General features: G+C 54.7%; 6 protein-coding genes across 6 annotated transcripts; 2 read left to right on the top strand and 4 right to left on the bottom strand.

The window, feature by feature from the left end:
- Nucleotides 1-3228: 3228 nt before the first annotated feature.
- On the top strand, nt 3229-4904 carry B0I36DRAFT_406662 (uncharacterized protein; the record flags this gene model as incomplete). Its single annotated transcript, XM_046161823.1, has 4 exons — nt 3229-3477; nt 3590-3915; nt 4005-4258; nt 4319-4904. The coding sequence occupies 4 exons, from the start codon at nt 3229-3231 to the stop codon at nt 4591-4593; spliced, it is 1104 nt and encodes a 367-aa protein (XP_046016015.1). The 3' UTR covers nt 4594-4904.
- Nucleotides 4905-5927: 1023 nt separating this feature from the next.
- On the bottom strand, nt 5928-7475 carry B0I36DRAFT_97891 (uncharacterized protein). Its single transcript, XM_046163685.1, has 2 exons — nt 7080-7475; nt 5928-6991 (listed from the first exon to the last, which is right to left on the bottom strand). The coding sequence occupies exons 1-2, from the start codon at nt 7264-7266 to the stop codon at nt 6243-6245; spliced, it is 936 nt and encodes a 311-aa protein (XP_046016014.1). The 5' UTR covers nt 7267-7475; the 3' UTR covers nt 5928-6242.
- A 452-nt stretch (nt 7476-7927) lies between these two features.
- On the bottom strand, nt 7928-10089 carry B0I36DRAFT_421515 (isotrichodermin C-15 hydroxylase; the record flags this gene model as incomplete). Its single annotated transcript, XM_046162182.1, has 5 exons — nt 7928-8248; nt 8365-8534; nt 8672-9584; nt 9665-9927; nt 10021-10089. 5 exons carry the CDS (start codon nt 10087-10089, stop codon nt 8089-8091), a joined length of 1575 nt encoding a protein of 524 aa, XP_046016013.1. The 3' UTR covers nt 7928-8088.
- Nucleotides 10090-11095: 1006 nt separating this feature from the next.
- Nucleotides 11096-11716, bottom strand: B0I36DRAFT_361231 (uncharacterized protein; the record flags this gene model as incomplete). Its single annotated transcript, XM_046158451.1, has 2 exons — nt 11096-11308; nt 11708-11716. The coding sequence occupies 2 exons, from the start codon at nt 11714-11716 to the stop codon at nt 11096-11098; spliced, it is 222 nt and encodes a 73-aa protein (XP_046016012.1).
- A 2523-nt stretch (nt 11717-14239) lies between these two features.
- Nucleotides 14240-15965, bottom strand: B0I36DRAFT_319379 (Myb/SANT-like DNA-binding domain-containing protein). Its single transcript, XM_046153405.1, has one exon. The coding sequence runs from the start codon at nt 15778-15780 to the stop codon at nt 14527-14529; it is 1254 nt and encodes a 417-aa protein (XP_046016011.1). The 5' UTR covers nt 15781-15965; the 3' UTR covers nt 14240-14526.
- Nucleotides 15966-16560: 595 nt separating this feature from the next.
- Nucleotides 16561-17991, top strand: B0I36DRAFT_319377 (uncharacterized protein). The gene is made up of 2 exons (XM_046153404.1): nt 16561-17264; nt 17351-17991. The coding sequence occupies exons 1-2, from the start codon at nt 16913-16915 to the stop codon at nt 17515-17517; spliced, it is 519 nt and encodes a 172-aa protein (XP_046016010.1). The 5' UTR covers nt 16561-16912; the 3' UTR covers nt 17518-17991.
- The last annotated feature ends 50 nt before the right edge of the window (nt 17992-18041 follow it).

Below are 18041 nucleotides of genomic sequence, written 5' to 3'. Positions count from 1 at the left end.
GATAAAAAAGACCAGAGCTGTGCTTGCTGTGGAGGAATGATGCGGAGGGTCCCCTATCTTGGGAAGAAATGGAGAATCCCTGGAAATTGGCACCGGCCGAAGGGTGGGCTGAACGGGGACGATGGCCGCAACAAAACTGACAGCAAGGATACCTTATGGTACTTTCCTATACATACACATCACACACATCACATACACACACACACACACACACACACACACACACACGATGCGGTGGTCTATTTCAGGAAACTGATCAAAACTCAAGAATCTACAAGGCGCCCTCAGTCAGAACCCAATCACGTTTAACGCCACCGACGTTGTCTCCCGCTGCAAGCCAAGCTTTGTTTTGTAGCCCTTCCGGCCACTGACAGAGCCACGAACCCGAAAAACCGGGCCCGCATCATGGCGGCGTCCGATGTCAGCGTTGTGGGACCACGTGAGTTGCCGTTGCCATTAAGCTAGCGTCAGCATTGCCTTGTGCATGCAGGGGTGGGCATGGGGGAGTGAGTGCCCTTGGGGCAGGCATGTGGTAATAGTTCGAGTCTGTGGGCGGCCGCCGCACAGGGTTGTCTATCTGCTTTGAAGAACGCCATACGCCCTAGGAGATTAATTGGATCCAGGGTTCCCCCGATATTGCTGCAGAATAAGAAAGCCTGAAAAGCATACAATCGAGATGCAAGGACCCTCCTCCGTGGGTTGTCATTCTGCAGCTCGCTTCAACCCAGGTCGCCAGGTCAGGTCAGGTCAGTTCCGGGGTGACGGAACAACCCGAGCGGCCGTTGGTACCCACCCGATGCATAGGCCCAACGTTTGGCCATTGGTTGACGCGTGGACCTGGGTCACCGCCGTCGTGCATGGGTGATGATATCCTTGGCAAGTCCTGTGTGAACGGTGGTGGTCCCCGTGCGTAGTTGACATGCCTTGGCGGGCTTGGGGCTTACGTCTGATGGCACGTGTAGCCGGTAAAGCTGATTTTGTGTCGGTCCGCTGTTGCTGGAGGGAACGCGATGGCCAGAGATCTACCGGTAGTATGATGCTGACAACGGCTCACGCAAGGACAAGAAGAGATGTCTCAATGGGGCTGTGTACAAGCTGATAATCCGTGTCCCTGGCCTTGGCCAAGGAGTGGAACCTCCGTTCCGTGTACATGGCGCAAGTTGTGGATATAGATTGGCCAATAATGACAAGATGCGACGTTGTGGTAGAGATTCCCCTGCGAGCCTGTCAGACAGGTGGAGTACTTGGGCCCAGTTCGTTACCAGGTTGTCCCTCCCTGCCTGTCACACGAAACCAACATCTCGGATCAAGTGAAGATTGGGGTTCAGGTATGTGCTCGAAGTATGGATACCCCTGTGTGTGCAGATCTCGTTGTCATCCATGTCCCGCCGCGCCAGATGAGGAAGTCGAGTCGTGCAAAATGTCGCTTGGGTGCATTCTATCGGAGATCATCTAGCGACTGTGCTGTTAGATCTTCCACGGTTGTCGAGATTACTTTTTATTGGGCTCCAGGCTGTGAACAGGAGCCGAGGCACCAAGAACATCAACACTCCCGAGCTAGGAGGCAAATCCTTCCTCCGTATGGATGCGCGGATGCCAAGCTTGATATGTTTGGGAGTTGACCCGCCATTGTGGGAGCTCACGCTCACGGCCTTTGGACTCAACGGCGCGCGCTCGAGTGCATACTTGCAAGTATCCCGGTGACTGGAATCCGTGTGAGCTGCAATCAGATCCTTGCACCTCGCAGCTTGGGAATGCTCCGGCAACGTGCACCCTTGTATCCGGGCCATGGGTGAACATCGAGTGTGCTGCAAAATTGCCTCCAGAGATATTCCTGATCCCTGCGTCGGGGATCGCTATCCTTGCTTTCTTCGTCATGCGAATGCAGGAACAATCGCCACTATATCTTTGTTCGCGCGGTGGCTTTAATGGCATTGTGCTCTGCCCACCACCGAGTTGAACAACGGCCCTACTTTCTGGACTGCCGGGGCACCAACGTCCCTTGCGGACTTGCTCCTACATGCATCTAGAGGTCCAGAGGCTTCCCACTCGTAACTTTCGTCGCGCTCATGTCATCAAGACTCGCCAAGTCTCTATCGGGGCTCGGAACCGTGAGCCCCTGCTTCGTCCGAGACTCATCCGTGGGCAGCGGTCCGCAATATCGACGGAGGGATGGTCCCTGTCCTTTCACCTCGCCCCAAGGAGCTGCTATGCATTTTGATAGTCCAGGCCTCTGCTCCTTTATGCCAACCCAATAAGCCACTCATCAGGGTTCGGACGAGTCAGCCGAACGGTTTTATTGGGATCGGCAATTCGTGATCGCCCCCCACGGCACGGATGCGGGATCCACCTTTGTAACAACCCTGGCGAGCAACCAACATGACAACTTCAGCCGATAAGGCCCGCTCCACGATCAAGAATCGCAAGATTCTGCTCCGTCAGTAGGCACATCTTGTGCTCGATCTGCGCGATTATCTTGCTAATGACTAGTGGGTTCGAAGCCGGTTCGTCATGGTTGTTTTCCAGCCTGTGCAGGACCCGGTTAGAGCTGCAGTCTACGTACTCTCTCCGCACATCCAATGCTTTGGAAAACTAACAGGCCCACGTCAACGGGACTTGCCCCGGAAACCCACCCTACAGTGGGCTCCCGGGACTCCAATGGGCTGATGACGATCTTGCTGGTTCGAGCTGTCAGTCTGGTTTCATCTGGACCATATATGAGCTCGTAAGGGCAACCGTCACCCATGTTGTACCAATGGTTTGCAAGATGTCCACGGCGGTGCTGTCCTTTGCATTAAGTTAGCGCTGCCCACGGCAGATGAGGCTCTGTGCATTGCGATTGTGCTGGCCTGTCGGACAGATGGCACTGTACTCTTGCCTCCTGACCCTTAGCCATTGCCTTCCACAACCTAGTCATATCCATGCAGAATACGCACCTCGAAGTTGTTGATTTACCGTCAGTTCTTGGTACTCCTTCCTTCCCCGACCCACCCCCGGCCCCAGGCAGGAGGACCTGCTTCTTGGCTGCTCTAGATTCCATAAGTTCAACAGCACCTTGCATACATTTTTTGACTCGGTTCCTTGCAAGCGAGGAACACAACCCTCCTCTCACGCTACTGAGTGCTGGCAAAACACTACGGGTGCTCGACCAGACAGACTCAGGTAGTCAGAGTCAGCCAAGCATCGCGAAGTACAACCCATGAACCACACGACCATCGGCATCTCGTAATGGCACGAATCACGACATCGCTGCTCCTCGCAGCGCGGAACGAGGAAGGCGAATACATAGCCAAGGCGTCGCACGAGATAGCGCGGATTCCACCACAGGGATTCGGGCTCGCAATCCAGATCACAGTCTACGTACTGGCGGTTCTCTGCACGATTCTCATCTGCTTGAGAGTGTATGCTCGATCGTTCCTGGTCGGGAGGAATTTAATGCAGATGGGTTGGGACGATTATCTAGCTATCGCTGGCTACGTGAGTGAACGATTGCTGAGATCATAATTGAAGCCTCAGAGCCATCCTATTTCAAGACCCGGTGCCTGCTCGAGCGATCCCAGCTAACATTTGTTCTTGGTTCCTGTCACAGATTCCCTTTATCCCCTCTGGCGTTTTTGCCATCATTGGCGTACAGTATGGTCTTGGCGCGTGGGATTGGCAGATCCCCGAAGGCCAGCTTGAACTGTACCAGGCGCGGACCAAGGAGAACATGGTGTATTTCGAACTCATCTACTTTGGCGCCTCGCTCATGACCAAGCTGTCCATGGCCCTCATGATTCTTCGCCTGAGCACCGAGAAGAAATACTCGTACATTATCTGGGGCAGTCTCGCCATGATGGGCGCTATTGCTGTGGGATGCCTGGGTGTTATGTTTGGAAACTGTCAGCCCTTCCAGGCCACGTGGAACGAGAAGCTGTACGTCTTTCTGAGTCGAGCCCCTCGCTTGCGCTCGTCTCATGTTCAACCTACTACGATCAAGCACGTACTAACCTTTGCAAGCTCAGTGGCCACTGTCACTGGCCCAACTCGCAGGGATGGGTCAACTTGAGCTACTTCGGTGCTGCCGGCCTGGCCGCTGTTGACTGGACCTGTGCCATCACGCCCTTCTTCATTCTCCAGGGTCTTCAGATGCCGCCGCGCAGGAAGATATCGGTACAGATCATTCTTGGGCTTGGCCTGATTGGAAGTGTAGCCGGTGTTGTGCGCATCCCGTTCTTTGCGTACTACGATACAGAGAAGTATCCCGACAACACCTTATGTAAGATTTTCCTAGAAGATTGACAATGATTATCCAAAACTAACCACAGTGCTGGCACAGACTTTTTCGGGCACACTATCATCTGGACCATTTACGAGGCGGGCCTGGGCATCATGGCATGCTCTCTGCCTCCTTTGCGGGCGCTGTTCTCGAAGTTCTACCACGGCTCTTCAGGGCCCATCTCCAAGAACCCAGGAGATGGAGCCGGTCGAATGGGAGTGAGTGCTTTTCCTATATTTTCATATCTCTTGCTCTCACCAGCCGGCCCCGCTATCAGGGCCCGAACTGCATCCCCGACTAACGTGTTCCCAACCACATCTAGAGCTCCCACTTAGGCAATCACGGTGCCTCCAGTGGCCACAACAGCAGAAGCGATCCGATGCGCAGCAAGGGCAGCACATGGGACCGGCTGGACGACGACGACGACGATGGGCTCGCGTACAATGACGGCGCGAGCACGCAGGGGATTGTGCGGCTCACCGAGATCCGCGTCGACACGACCTATGCGTCGGCATCACGGGATAATAAGGGCAGTCAAGCACATACTGTGAATGCTCGGGCGATATGATTGATGCCACAGAGCATATTTGTGGCGGGATGGGAGGACATCGATGTCTTGGATACCCGACTCCTATTCGAAAAGCAGTTCCTTTTCTTGTTTTGGGCGTGCGGGTATTTTGAACTTCATAGACTCCTGCGGCCGACGCAAATGAGATGGTCGCCTCGCGGATAAGATGTTGGGCAGGCAAGTGCTTCGGCAGATGTGTCGTTCAGCAGTAGTTCTGGATGTTTGTTTGCCTGCATCGCTCGTGGACGCAGTGACGCTTGAAACGCTTCACATCATCGTTACGGAAAACAGCGGCCTCCTCATGGACAGACTAGATGCTGCCGAAGACGTCAAGGCTTAGTAACGATCGTACTTTGTCCAAGACGAATACGAAAGTCAAACACCTGCACACCTCCGAAATGTATAATGTCACCAAGACACTCGCTAAACATCTTTTGTCTTGGCTGTCAACCATATTCTGTCCCAAGCCTGCAGTGACGTGCAGACCAAAATGCACAGGTCGAGACACGGTTCTCCAACAGGCCTCAGACTCGGCTTACCGCCCAAGACCATGTAGAACATTCTAGCACATGCAGGAGACTTTCAACTCTGGTGGCATAGGTCCAGGTTGCGACAATGTTGAAGCTTTCCTTGAGAATACAGATTCACTAAGAGGCAATCTGTACTTACAACGAGACTCCCGCGCCGGCTGTGAAGGTGAAGACATATGCAATATTCTTGATCAAATTTGGGCCAGCAGTCGGCTTGACATGCCCGCGGGCTAGGAATGAAAGGCCTCGGCAACCCTTCGCGCCAACAGGACGTGGCTTGCTCCAGAGACGTCCCCACTGTTCAGGTTCGCATATCTGTCTCCTCCAGCCATCACTAACGAGACTTTAGTTTGCGTCTTGGGACTATTTCTAACGAACAAAATGCAAATCTTCTGAATTGATACACTGCTTGGTACAATGCCATGAGATGGTAATTAGCCTCTGCGCCTCTCCCTGAATCTCAAATTGCTGGAAATTGTGTATTGTGGGCCATGTGTAAGTCAGGCACGGTCCACCACCAGAAACCTGGATTCTTGGTTGGCATACCTGGCCAGCCGGGTGCCGATTGCTTGTGGTTATGCCATTCAGTGTGGGAACAGCTTTTGTGGGCAAGTCAGCTTTGTAAAATGGTACAGATAGTATTGGAGGCTAATGCACAAGGGTTCGTGACTTCGCCCGTCCCTTCTGGATGCGGACGGACTGTCGCGTCGTGAAACTGGGAGACAAAAAAAAAGCTTTGATATTTCCCTTCGCAAGCCCGTTTTCCATGTATTGCGCGGTGATGTGACGATTTTAGGCATAGCAGCCTTTCCGTAGCAGGGCCCAATTCCAGAGTATTGCTCTGCAAGACAGATCCCACGAACATTTGTCCCTTCAACCGGTAGCCCTAACGTACATTACCCCGCTTCGGGACAGATGGCGAGAGCGGGACTTGTGAGGCGTCCAACTCATACGTACATCTCCCAGAGGCTGAACTGCCATGGCCGTGGCGATGGCCGTCTACCTCGACAAGATGCTTTCCGTCCAGCTCCTGTAGTTGTTCCACAGCCGGCGAATCGAGTTCGGCCTTCTCGAATCGTGTTCGCTCGCTTGTGCTCGCGGGGCTTGTGATGGTCGGGGGCGATATCCCTGCCTGCAGTCTTCGTCGTCGCCACAGCCACCAGCCTACCAAGAAAAGCATGCACACGAGCAAAGGTACCGCGATTCCAATACCGAGACGGCCGCCGAAGCTCATTGTGCCGGCATCAGTTGACAGTTGGTTGGTGCTGTCGCTTTGTCCCGGCGTGCTCGTTGCATCCGACCCGAGGCTTACATCACTCGTACTGGTGTTCGCTACAGTGGTTGAATTGTCGGTCGGCACGGGTGCAGCCACAGCCGGCTTCCGTATGACGAAGTCATCGCTTTCCCGGCTGCCAGGTGAACTGAATGTGTCGTTGTCCGATGTGAGGTCCCACCTCGAAGAAACGAAAAAGATCTGAGCGGACCTGTCGTCGCTAATCACGTCAGACGGAATTCGCCAAATGTAATATACAGCGGTCAAGCAGGTCTTGTTGATCGGTGCCCAGACAGGTGATGTCGAGTCTTGGGTAGAAGGCGGTCCAAAGGGCGTAGAGGGATCCCAAAAAATGGTGTAGTCTGACGTCGAATTAGCAAGGGACATTTATCGACAGATTTGAACCTTCCACTTCCGCGCTACCAATCGATGATGATTAACGAGACGTACTGAGAATAGGGGTTCGGATGTTCCCAGTGTCGCCTATCCTCTGCATAAGGACAGCTTGAAAGTGCAGTGTTGTCAGCACCGGATATCGATTAAATACGTGCGTCAGGTTTAGTGTCTCCCCTGTAGTGGCCTCGGTGATCGTGCTTGGTGATTCCCATTTTGGGAAGCCTACGCAAGACGAAGACATGGTCACACTGTGTGGTACGCGATCGTCTCGTGTTGAACTCGCCGAGGTGGAGGGACAAGCGCAGGATAGATGGCAGGTGGCCAGAGTCGGGGAAAAGAGGTTGTTCAGAAACGGATATACAAGAGGGGCCGCGACTTTCCTGGAGATCGAATGGGTGTGCGAGATAAAAAATTAGTGTCCGTGCATGACGCCTCGTCTCGAATGATGCCAGGCTTGCAACCTGAAATCATTCTGAGAGCATGGGCAACATGCAGGAGACATACCGCGTTGTTGCTTCAGCAGCCATCGACGGGGCCAGTTGCAAGGGCAGTTGCAGGCTCTCACCCCTGCTTCATGCAGTTGGTTCTCAATCCCTGCGCTCTTCAAAACGCCAAGACAGCCTTCGATTGCACGTCAAACCAAGGAGCTGGAGCAACAAGGGGCCCGCTCATATCCGACGCCGTCAACTTCATCATACCGGACGGCCAAATCCGACCAGCCCTTGCGAGGCATATGGATGCTCAGCAAACCTAGATTCAGCGGTGGCGGCACGACAACGGTTGCGACGGTCTTCTCAGCTCACGTGATTTGGTAGGCAGCGCCCAGAGCTCTCATACAAAGAGCCCTCCTAACGCGGGTGTGTCAGGCGGCCTGTCGGCGACAGCTCTTGGTTTCGCTCGTCCTCGCTGGACTACATTACGGGCCTGTATAATGTTAGTCTACCCAGGATGCTGCAGCCCACCTTGAACAGTCGGTAGACGTCTCAATTTCCTCCATTAGCTGAACCCCTTGTCATCCTTTGGTTATAGCGGCCAACTCCACATCCTCTGCACTCGTACTCCTTCATCGCGGGATCAAACGCACATTGAGCGGCGTCTTGCTCCATGTGACGAATGTGTGCGTCTGCTTCTTCGTCCACTTCCGCGAGGCGGCGTCGGCGTACACCATGTCAAAGTTGTATATCATCCTCGTGAGGATGAGGCGGAGCTCCAAAGTAGCAAGGCTAGTGCACGGTCAGTGTGAATTTCAATGGGAGCGAGTGGAAAGAGATTTCCGCTCGTGCCCGATAGGAGCCGAAAAGAAAGGGCATTGGGTAAGGTCAAAGGCAGCGGGACGTACTTCTGTCCAATGCAGTCCCTCGAGCCGGTGAAGAAGGGCTTGAACACCTCACGGGTATCGCCCGCATAACGCTCGTCCTCATCAAGCCAGCGCTCTGGATGGAATTCCTCTCCGTCTGTCCAGAACTGTGGGGAACGCAGTAGTGTCCATGTCCAAATACCCACGACCGTCTATCACAGCATGCCCATGGTCAGCATTGAAGCGCTACTTGATGCGATGGCAGATACGGCCACAGGAAACTCGTGGAAACCCTAGGTCATTTGCCCCGTAGCCACATGTAACGAATGTGTAAGAGGCAATAACTCACATCCTTTGGAACGACTGTTCCGCAAATGTTTGTCGTCTGATCGGTCTTCCTCAGAGAGGGTGCGCCTGTCGTGGGGAACAGTCGCATAGTCTCGTCAATGCATGCACACATGAACGGTAGTTTCCGGCCTACAGCATCTGCCGTAATGGCGGTTTCGGCCGCAAACGCCCCTCGGACCTCCTTCTGGAGCCGCTCGAGCATCGGCGGGTGATCGAGGAGCAGCGATGTCACGGCGGCCAAAGTTGTCGCGGTGGTTTCCGCACCGGCCCCAATGATGGCCTGTGCGTTCATGGCGAGATTGTCCAGGGCCGCTTGCTCGTTAAACGCTGCGCTCCCGGGCGTCATGTCCTTTGTATGCTCCTCTCTGGCCTTCTTCTGCAGTCGAATCAGTGGGCTCACCAAGTCCGGCCGCGCCTCGCCTTTTTCGACGCGGCGCTGAACAGCTGGCTCGATATGAACGGAGTGAAGCTTGGCCATATGCTGGGCAGAGCTGCGGACCAGCCAGTCCACGCCGGCCGCGAGGGTCGGGTACATGTTGATGGCGATAAGAACGAGCATGGCGGGGCCGGCGCCCTCCACGCCCTTGATCCAGGGGTGCACGGTCTTGCTGTTGATACAGTCCAGAGACTCGCCGAGAGCCAGATCGCAGATAATATCGAAAACGACATAGCGATACCACATCTCGAGGTTAAAAGTTTCCTCTCTCCTATCACGGGCAGCTACACCGTCTGTGCCAGCACGAAGGCGATTGATGAGGGCAGTGATGTACCCCTGCAGTATCGGCTCTTGTGCACGGAGGGAAGCGTCTGAGAAGCCAGGCGCGAGAGCCTTTCGTAGCATGCGATGATGTTCCTTGCTGACGGTATTCTGGATATGCGGCGCTAGGAAAGTTGGGACACCGTACATCCCTTTCCTATATTGGTGTCAGATGCCCGTTTCCAAAGCCGTGATATGCACGAAGGTTCCAGCACGAGAAACGTGTTTGTCACTCACCACTTTGGAATATCGCTGTTCCCACCACCCATGATGTCCCTCCAGACATTCGCATCCTGGAAAGACAGCTCGCCCGGTGCGGTCCTTACCACAGGGCCATACTTGCGATGCAGCTCGTCAACGTCGAAGATGCTCCTGTTCCGCAACATCGACAGCGTCCAGGGGATCCGGCTGATCTTCCGCGATAATGGACCGGGGAAGGAGGCAAGGGGGTGAAAATAGATGTTGTAGATGGCCTTGATGAGGATGCCACCGGAGATGACCTGGGATAAGGGTCTTGGTTAGAGCTGCACTCAGAGCGAAGCGAGCCATGCGGCCTTGCCATGGAGCTTTCCACGTTGATTCCTAGTTCTTACCGAGAGAAGGCTTCGAAGCAGCAAGCGCCCCTCGAAAAGCGACGAGACGATATCCAATAACCCGCCCATGGTGTTTTCTGCTCTGCCGCGTGAGATCAGCGCCTATGCTCAGAGAACAAATGGTTAATCGTTGATCCGTGTGGAATTTAAGCGCAGCGTTTGGCCAGCTTTGGAACTGCGGTAGTCGCAAGGAGCCTTGTTCAATCGGATATGAAGTAAGGAAAGAGGGAAAATCGAGATAAAATGCATGACAAGGTCTTGTAGGAGCGCGAGCAAGCCAGGGTACCATCCGGATATGGAGGAGGATTTACGACAGTAGGCTTTAACACCGCTTATCTCATGTCAACCCACCATACGTCATGTGCATGGGTGGTGAGCTGGTGCTTATCAACCTCCGCGTAGCTGCCGCGTATGCACTGGCGAATGGAAGCCCTCCCTGATGGCAAGACTGTGGACATCTAGGCGATACGTGTTTAAAAGAAGGGGTGCTCAGTTGCAGCCACGCGTGGTGCAACCAGAGTTGATGGTAGGATCGGGGACCAAAAGGCCTTGATGTTCTTGTGGAAACAATACTAAAGGAGAGGAAACTCGCATACACCTCACATTACCGCAAATGCGCAGCATCTTGAATGGTCCTTGGGGAAACCAAAGGAGGTTGTTCTCGCTCCCGTCCAAGTGGCGAAAGTTCATTCCTGTAAGCGCTAACTCTCTAACCGAGTACGATACTCAGCTCGCGCTTGTCTGCGCCACGCACCCCGACCGCCAAGCCACCTCTACTTGATGACTGTATCAGAATTTACTCATTAGGCGCGCGGCACACGTAAACCGATCACGGTATCCCATCTAGCTCCAGGGCCGGTTACTCATATCATAAGCAATGAGGAATGAGCTACTATTGGTCTTCTCGAAGTTGTCAGAGCCTATGTGGGGCGGCGTGGAGGAGGATACAGATGCTTGTGCCGTGCTAAACCATGTCCCACGCCACTATCTCCGCCTGCCTTACGGCACAGATTCACCAGAGATGCCATATTTGACCAATTCAAAAAGTCGAACCGTAGCCATTTTCTGTCGTTCTTTAACAGCTGTACTGACCGCACTGGACGGCGGAGCAGCAGGTTTGCCCGCCGTTCTTGCATGCGGTGCACCAGATCTGACGAGCGACCAGCTTCTCGCCGTTGTAGAATTCGGGAACGCCAGGCTCGGCGATAGGAGTTGCAGCGACGAAAATGGCAGAGACAGCCATAAGGACGAAGTTGGTGAAGTGCATTTTGAAGATGTTGTCCGAAGCCTGGTCTTGTAGTCAGTCAATGATCTTGGGCCGTAGACATTAGATATTCGAAGCTGCTGGCTCACTGTTCTACGAGATGAAGATGGGAAGTTTCCGAGGTTTTGATGCTTTATCACTGTGAAGGTGGTTTGGACATAGACCAAAGAAGTACAAGTCGTGGGGATAGTCGTTTATTTTATACTCGTCATGCCTTATGAATCAGCATGAAGCCAACTGGCTCAGATTTTATTTCCATGGTCAATATCTTCCACGACACGGCGACTTCTACCATCGTCCGACATTTTGTCCCTGCCCTCCCACATAGCGACAGTCCTCGAAAAGAGCTTCTTGATCACCAGCAGGCCAGGCGCACCAATAGTATCCTTGGAGATGTTCCCGCGGAAATATCTTTCCACGTACAAGACTCATGATGACCACTTCTCAATTATCAACATACGTCAGCTTCATGCTGCGCGTGCCTTGAGTGGGTGTTCCATGGATGAATGAATCTGCGCATGGTGGAGAAACGGCAAGAATTCCCCATGCGTATGGAGTGGAATTAGCCGCTGAAGGATCTCCATCCCAGAGCGTGACCAGGATTCTCCGGCGCGCTGGAAGCCAAGTGACCCACGCCTCACCCATATGTAGGAGCGCTCGATATAGTTGAACGAGCCTGGTTGGAGCGCTTCCTCGCACGATCTGAAGATGGAAGGGAGGAGGTTTGGCTTTTTGCTGCGCGACCGAGATGGAGGCAATGCTGGCGACTCATGAATAGCGGGGGTGAACACAGGGATCAGTGTCCTGGATGGTCGCGTTGCGAGAAACTGTTTCGTTTGGACGAGAACACGCTTGGACTGCTGCTGCAGAAGTGGCTGAATCGCCCTTTTGCAAGATCCTGTGTTGTGTTGTATCATAACAGGCAGCAACGGCCGATTGGCTCGGTCCATCCTTGTACCACTGCTTGAAGATGCATTCATGACTGCTGATTGCAACATTCTTAATGTAGTTTATTGTTCAACCAACAATGCATCAAGTTAAGAGCCACTCATTCGATAATTTGTTAGGCCATGGTTGTATCCCTGCGCGTAGCGTCACGAGTTTAAACACGCCAAGTCTGGGACGTTTAAATCACGAGCTCCGTACGTTCAGGGACGCCTGGAGGCTCGCAAGTATTTCAGAGAGAAGAGCACGATAGTGTCGTTCTCGGCCTCCCAAGTTCTGACACCACCATATCATCCCCTCGTCGGTGTCCTAACGGACGAATATATCCAGGCAATCAAGAAGCACTTCTACAATCCAGGCCCCCGATATCCCTCATCCAACACTGCCGGATGTTGCCTCTCCAACTTTGAGGTCCCCGAAATTGCAACGTCGTGTGTCTCTCGGCGACCAGGTACAAGAATGATCGCAGGGGATCGCGGTGTACTCCCTGGGCAGTCCAGTGTCACCATGCATGTGTCTCTGCGGCCCGCGTATGTCTACCTCTACCAGTACAGGGAAATTGCCTCACTAGACCTTGTCACTGGTGTGTCCGGACCTCGTGTCCGGGCATGACTATCTGCCTCCGTCTGCATATAGCCGCTGAAGGATCCAAGCAACCCCAGTTGGCATCAGGGTTCCCCGCATGCCCTAGAAAGCTTGATGCACATTCTACCCGTCTTGGCCGTCAAGCCCCTGGTCAACAACTGTCCGTGGCTTAGATACGTCAACCTGGTTGGAGCGGCTGTCTGCCCGAACAATGAACGGAAGGCGGGTACAATCCAGTCACTGACAGTTCAGGTTCCCGAACCCAATGTCCGGGCATGAGCAAGTTCGTCCGTCCTCCTCTGAAAGTCCTTGTTGATACATACACAAGCGAACACGGCACCGCTGACCAGTAGGTGCCACCCACTGATGACCACTGATTGTCCCTGGCGGGGTTCGGGCCCCTTTGATGAGACTTGCGGGTGAATGTGTCAGCAAGCCTGACCAGTAAATGACGCATTCGGAAAACACCACCATCAGTTGATGCTGTGAAGTTGTCTTTGTCGCTGTGTATTGCAACTCGTCTAGGGCCAGGACAACTGCAGCAACTCACGCGCTCTTGGCACTTTCCCGTCCTCGAACATCAGGTGACAGTTTCACATTAGCAGACCTGCGCACAATGATGACTCTCATCCCTGGCATCTTGTTGGCGCATACCCCAAACAAGTTTCCTAGGCAAGGTTCTCTACTCAGCATTGTGCCGTGTAAGGGCTCTCTAATCCTCCAAGCGGAGAGGTTGCACATCTTATGCGGTCCTTAACCCTCCGCAAACCAAATCAAGATTCGAGTTTGGCTCCAGGTTTCGATGCTTGGCCCGAAAAAATATCACAGCTGGGCACCTCCTGTCATCTCCCTCATCCACATCTCACTACCTCCTTGTCCACCAGCGGCCACCAACAACGGCGGCACAACATCGGCGGCATCAGGGAATGAATGCCTTCCATGCCCTTCCCCGCACCGATCCACCGCAGTCGGGCTCCTCCTCTGGCTGCACCTCCCGTCTAAAATGAATGTCAGGCACGCCACGGATAGGCCCGTTCGCCAATGGGCCGCGCTTCCCTGGGGTGCGTACGTCATACTTGTGGGATAACTCTGCAAGCATCCATGCAACAGCTCGGCGTATCTGCCAGCGAACTCTTACCGGTCCTCCTTGCCACATACTCGTCTTGCTTGGCTGGAACTAGCTAGCCTTCCGGGAATAGCTGTGTGTGCCGCTGCCAGGCGCCCGATGCTTTGTGTGCTGTCTTGTCTGCTGTCACAGAGCATCCTTTCGACGAGCCCTGGTTGTCGTGGTCAGGCACTTGCGCTCCTCTCGGACCGGCGGGGGGATTCCAAGTCTCACAGTCTTCAAAGGCGAAGAGCAACTCTAAAACTCGAAAGTTGTTTCAATAAATCCATCAAATCAACCACGGGCAGCTTTGCTCAGGCTCGGGGAGGAACAATTTTGATATGTAGATTCTGGTGCGAGTCGGAGCTCACTGATGCAATCTCTAGTGTGTGGACCTAGCTGAATGTTTCCCTGGTATATGTACATTGGGTTGGAATAGAAAACCCTGCCAAGCAAAGAACACCAATTGCGCCTTCGCATAATCGAAAGAAAGAAAAAAACGGGGTGCTTTGAACTTCCCTTGAACCCAGAACGAGTGATTCGAATCAAACTTTTCTCCATGCTGCCATGCTCGCTGCTGCGTCGTCCAAAAGTCCAGCCACAAAACCTACGATGCTTCGTCTATGGCCCTGCCCAAACCTCCACCCGGTCCAACACCACTCCCCTGTGTCCGCATATGCACGTCCCGCAGCCTGCCGACCCAGTGATTCCTCAGGGCAGGCGTCATCTTGACAAAGACCATGGCCTTGTTCTCGTCGGTGAGCGCCTTCTCGGCAATCTTGAGCTGCAGATCGGCATCCTCGTCCGAAAAGTCGCGAAAAAGAATCTCCACGGCCTGCTCTTGCCACCGAGGGGGTGCTGGCCGCGATGATGCCGACCGCAGAGCCTCGGCTAGCATGGTGAAGCACTCATACACCGCACCGTTAGTCTGGAAGGACGGGTGTATCGGTTGTAGAGCCGGCGTGGCGGTGGGCCGAGGAACTACGGCCGCCGAAGCTGTGGTGCTGCTGGGTGTTTGTGCAGCTGCTGGCGAGGCGTTGGATGCCAGGTGGGAGAAACGCGGCGGGCGGCCGCGACGCTTTGCTGACTGGTGCTGCTGTGGAGTCGTCATGTCGCCATTTGGTCGTTTGCGGGACTGTGCGTTTGGGTTGATTTCGTCTGGAGGTGTAAGAACGTTCGCTGTCGATGCTGAGGGAAGCGTCAGGCCTATGGGGGCGACGCCAGGCCCTCCTGGCTGGAGGTGTTGGAATGAGTGGTCCTGGGACGAGTCGTGTACGAACTGCGAAGTATCGTGAATGTGGGAGTTGTTGAGCATCGTGCTGGACGAGTCGAGGGCGGTTGAGGGTATGGCATCGGGTTCTGCTGATGTCAGCGTCTTCCGCCGTGGCCGCATGATGCGCTTAGGCGCACCACCCGAGCCTACGACATCGGGGAAGAGGATCTCGAGGTATTCTTCGTGCTCAAAGGGGCGGCCCCTCAGGGCCTTGGACAGAGGCTCCTTCTGGATGTGCCGCTTCCAGGCGTCGTCAGAGGCTGTGACGGTGCGGGTGGCCGGGTTGTAGAGGAACTCGGGGTCCTCGCGGAGGGAGCGCCACAATCGGAACTTCTTGCGCGCGTTGTCGGCCTTGTTGATGAGGTGACTCTTTTCGGGATAGGCGTTGTGCTTGTCGCGGAGGGCGAGGGCGGCACGCTCCCACGCGCCAGCCTTGAAGCTCTGGTGCTCCTTGAAGCCGAGCTGGATGGACTCGCAGAGGGAGCGAAAGAAGGTCTCTTCGTAGACCGAGTTCCAGGTGAAGCGCGGCGCCTTGTGGCGCGGTGTCGAGCCGGGCGCGAGCGAGGACTCGCCCTCGTCGTCCGACATGGCAAGGCTCGGGTTGGGCAGCAAAGCTGTGGTGAGAGTCGATGGACTGCAGCAGCTGTCGGTTCGTGGGACGGCGGGAGCTGGCTGGTCTTGTGCCGGCCCGTGTCGTGGACGAGAGCGTTGTCCGAGGTTGCTGGGCACGAAGTCTGAGCGCAAAGCCGTTACGGGAATGGTTTGGTTGTGCCTGGGCAGGGCTGGGGTAGACGGGGAGCAATGACGCGCGCGGTGCCAGACTGGTGGGACCACGACGGGCGGAACGGAAGGTGCGGCTGAAATCCGTGGCGAGGCCAGTGCATGCACACAGTGCTGGACAGCCCTGCACAGTCAGCCCGGACAGACACGCTTCCAGCCAGTAGAGACATCTTGTGACGCGTCAAAATAGCAGCCCTTGGAAATAGCTCTCGGCAGGAGCTCTTGAACTGCTCAGGATCAATTGCAGTGCAATTCCCTGGCGAAAACCAACAGTCTGCGCCTGCGTGCGCCTAGATCATGGGCGAGCTTCAGGCATCAAGCACCGCGATCCAAGCAGCAGCCATATGCGTGGTATAGGCCAGTTCGCTCCGGACTCTATACCACACTGCCTGCTGTAAAGACGGTGCATCTTTACTTTTGCTTGCTCAGGTTTAGTCACAATTACAGTCACCCGACCAATGGTTTCTGGGCCGCCCCTACCCGCTGCTAGAACATCCGTCTTGCCCTTTGTTCAGCGCCGTCCGAGGAAGCCTTTCGGTGTTTCCGAGCGGGACACCTGACAACATAGTGGGCTCATATGGCAACACCACCGCGGAATCTCAAGTCTTTCGTTCATTGGGGGGTTTTGAGATGCACACTCGCATTGGCGGATCTATCATCTGACGGTGCGGGCCGGGCTGAGCCGAGCTTCGGGTCACGCCCCTGGCTACGCTGCGCTTACGGGGGGGCTCCCCACGATGTGTCTCCACGCAGCCCACGCGACCTCTTCTATAACTTTTCCTGCCTTCCAATACGCAGCCAATTTCCTCCAGTCCAAGTGTCCACGGTCTCTCGCTCGACGACTACGACGACAAGCACTGATCCCTTGCTTTTATCAGGGGCGCAGGAGGATCGCTTAGCCCCCCAGCCGCTCGCTCAAAGGACCCTGCTGTGACTCATCATGGCGTCTGGCCTCTTCTTCAACCCGGCCGTGCTGCTGCGTGTCGCGCCGCTCATTACCTCGACCATGGCGATGCGCTTCTCACACGACCAGTACTTTATGCTCGACGCCCTGCTGGCCCCCGAGCACCGCAACCGCGCAAACGACCTGGTCCCGTCCTACTTCCGTGCCTTTTTCTCCAAGGGCATATGGGACATTGCGGCCCTCTACACGCTCACCACGGCCACGGGCTTGGCGAATATCTTGGGCGCTGGGAACGCAGCCGGGGTCTCTCCCAGCTCAAGTGCGCGCGGTTGGTTCATCGCGGGCACGACACTGGCTGTGCTGCACATGGCCTTCGTACCAAAGATCAGTGAGTTCTATGCGCGGAGACTAAGGCAGCCCGCACTATCGTATTGATTCTTTTCCCAACCATGTGCTGACATGGCAACTGTAAAGTGTGGCCCGTAGATGCGCTGCTCAAGGACGAGCCCAAAGGCCACGGCAACGAGAACCTGCGCAAGTGGCTCAACGTCCACGTTGTGCGCTCGTGGTGCGTCGACATCCCTGCCTGGGCGTGCTTCGTTGTCGCCTGCCTGCAGTCGCTGCAAGTCGTGCCAAACTAGAGGCCTCCTCTATTAGTGCCCAGCACGGCAAAAGAAGGACGGCATGATGACCAGATGCTTCAAACTGGCTTTTGGACGGCCTTTTACCATTAGACTTGGCTCTGGAGGGGCATCATATATCCTGTATGACCATGATGTAACGTAATCCACAAGTGGGTGAATCACACAAGTGGATGAATCAGTTATCGGGTACTCGTACGACAATGTATAAGTCAATTCAACCATAACGCCTCAAATCAATTCAAACTATTCGGAATCCTCTTCTTCAGAGGCAGATATAACTTTCTGACACGTACGAGCATTATGCCCGGGCTCGCCGCAGACGCCACATCGTCGCGCGCGCATTTCGGGCCTCCTCGTACGACCACTATTCTGACTCGTTTCCGCTATTAACTGCTGCGTCGCATCGATTTGAGCCTTCAAATCCTTTGCCTGATCAATTGTGAGGGACCCTCCTTTCTGTAGCTGCTTTCTTTTCGTACGACGACGGCGGCTGAGGCGGTCGTTTGCATCTCGAAGTTCGG

This window comes from Microdochium trichocladiopsis (genome assembly GCF_020744255.1).
Source record: "Microdochium trichocladiopsis strain MPI-CAGE-CH-0230 chromosome Unknown B0I36scaffold_3, whole genome shotgun sequence".
NCBI lineage: Eukaryota > Fungi > Ascomycota > Sordariomycetes > Xylariales > Microdochiaceae > Microdochium > Microdochium trichocladiopsis.
Note: the sequence above shows the minus strand (reverse complement) of the source record. Positions and strands in the feature narration are given on the sequence as shown.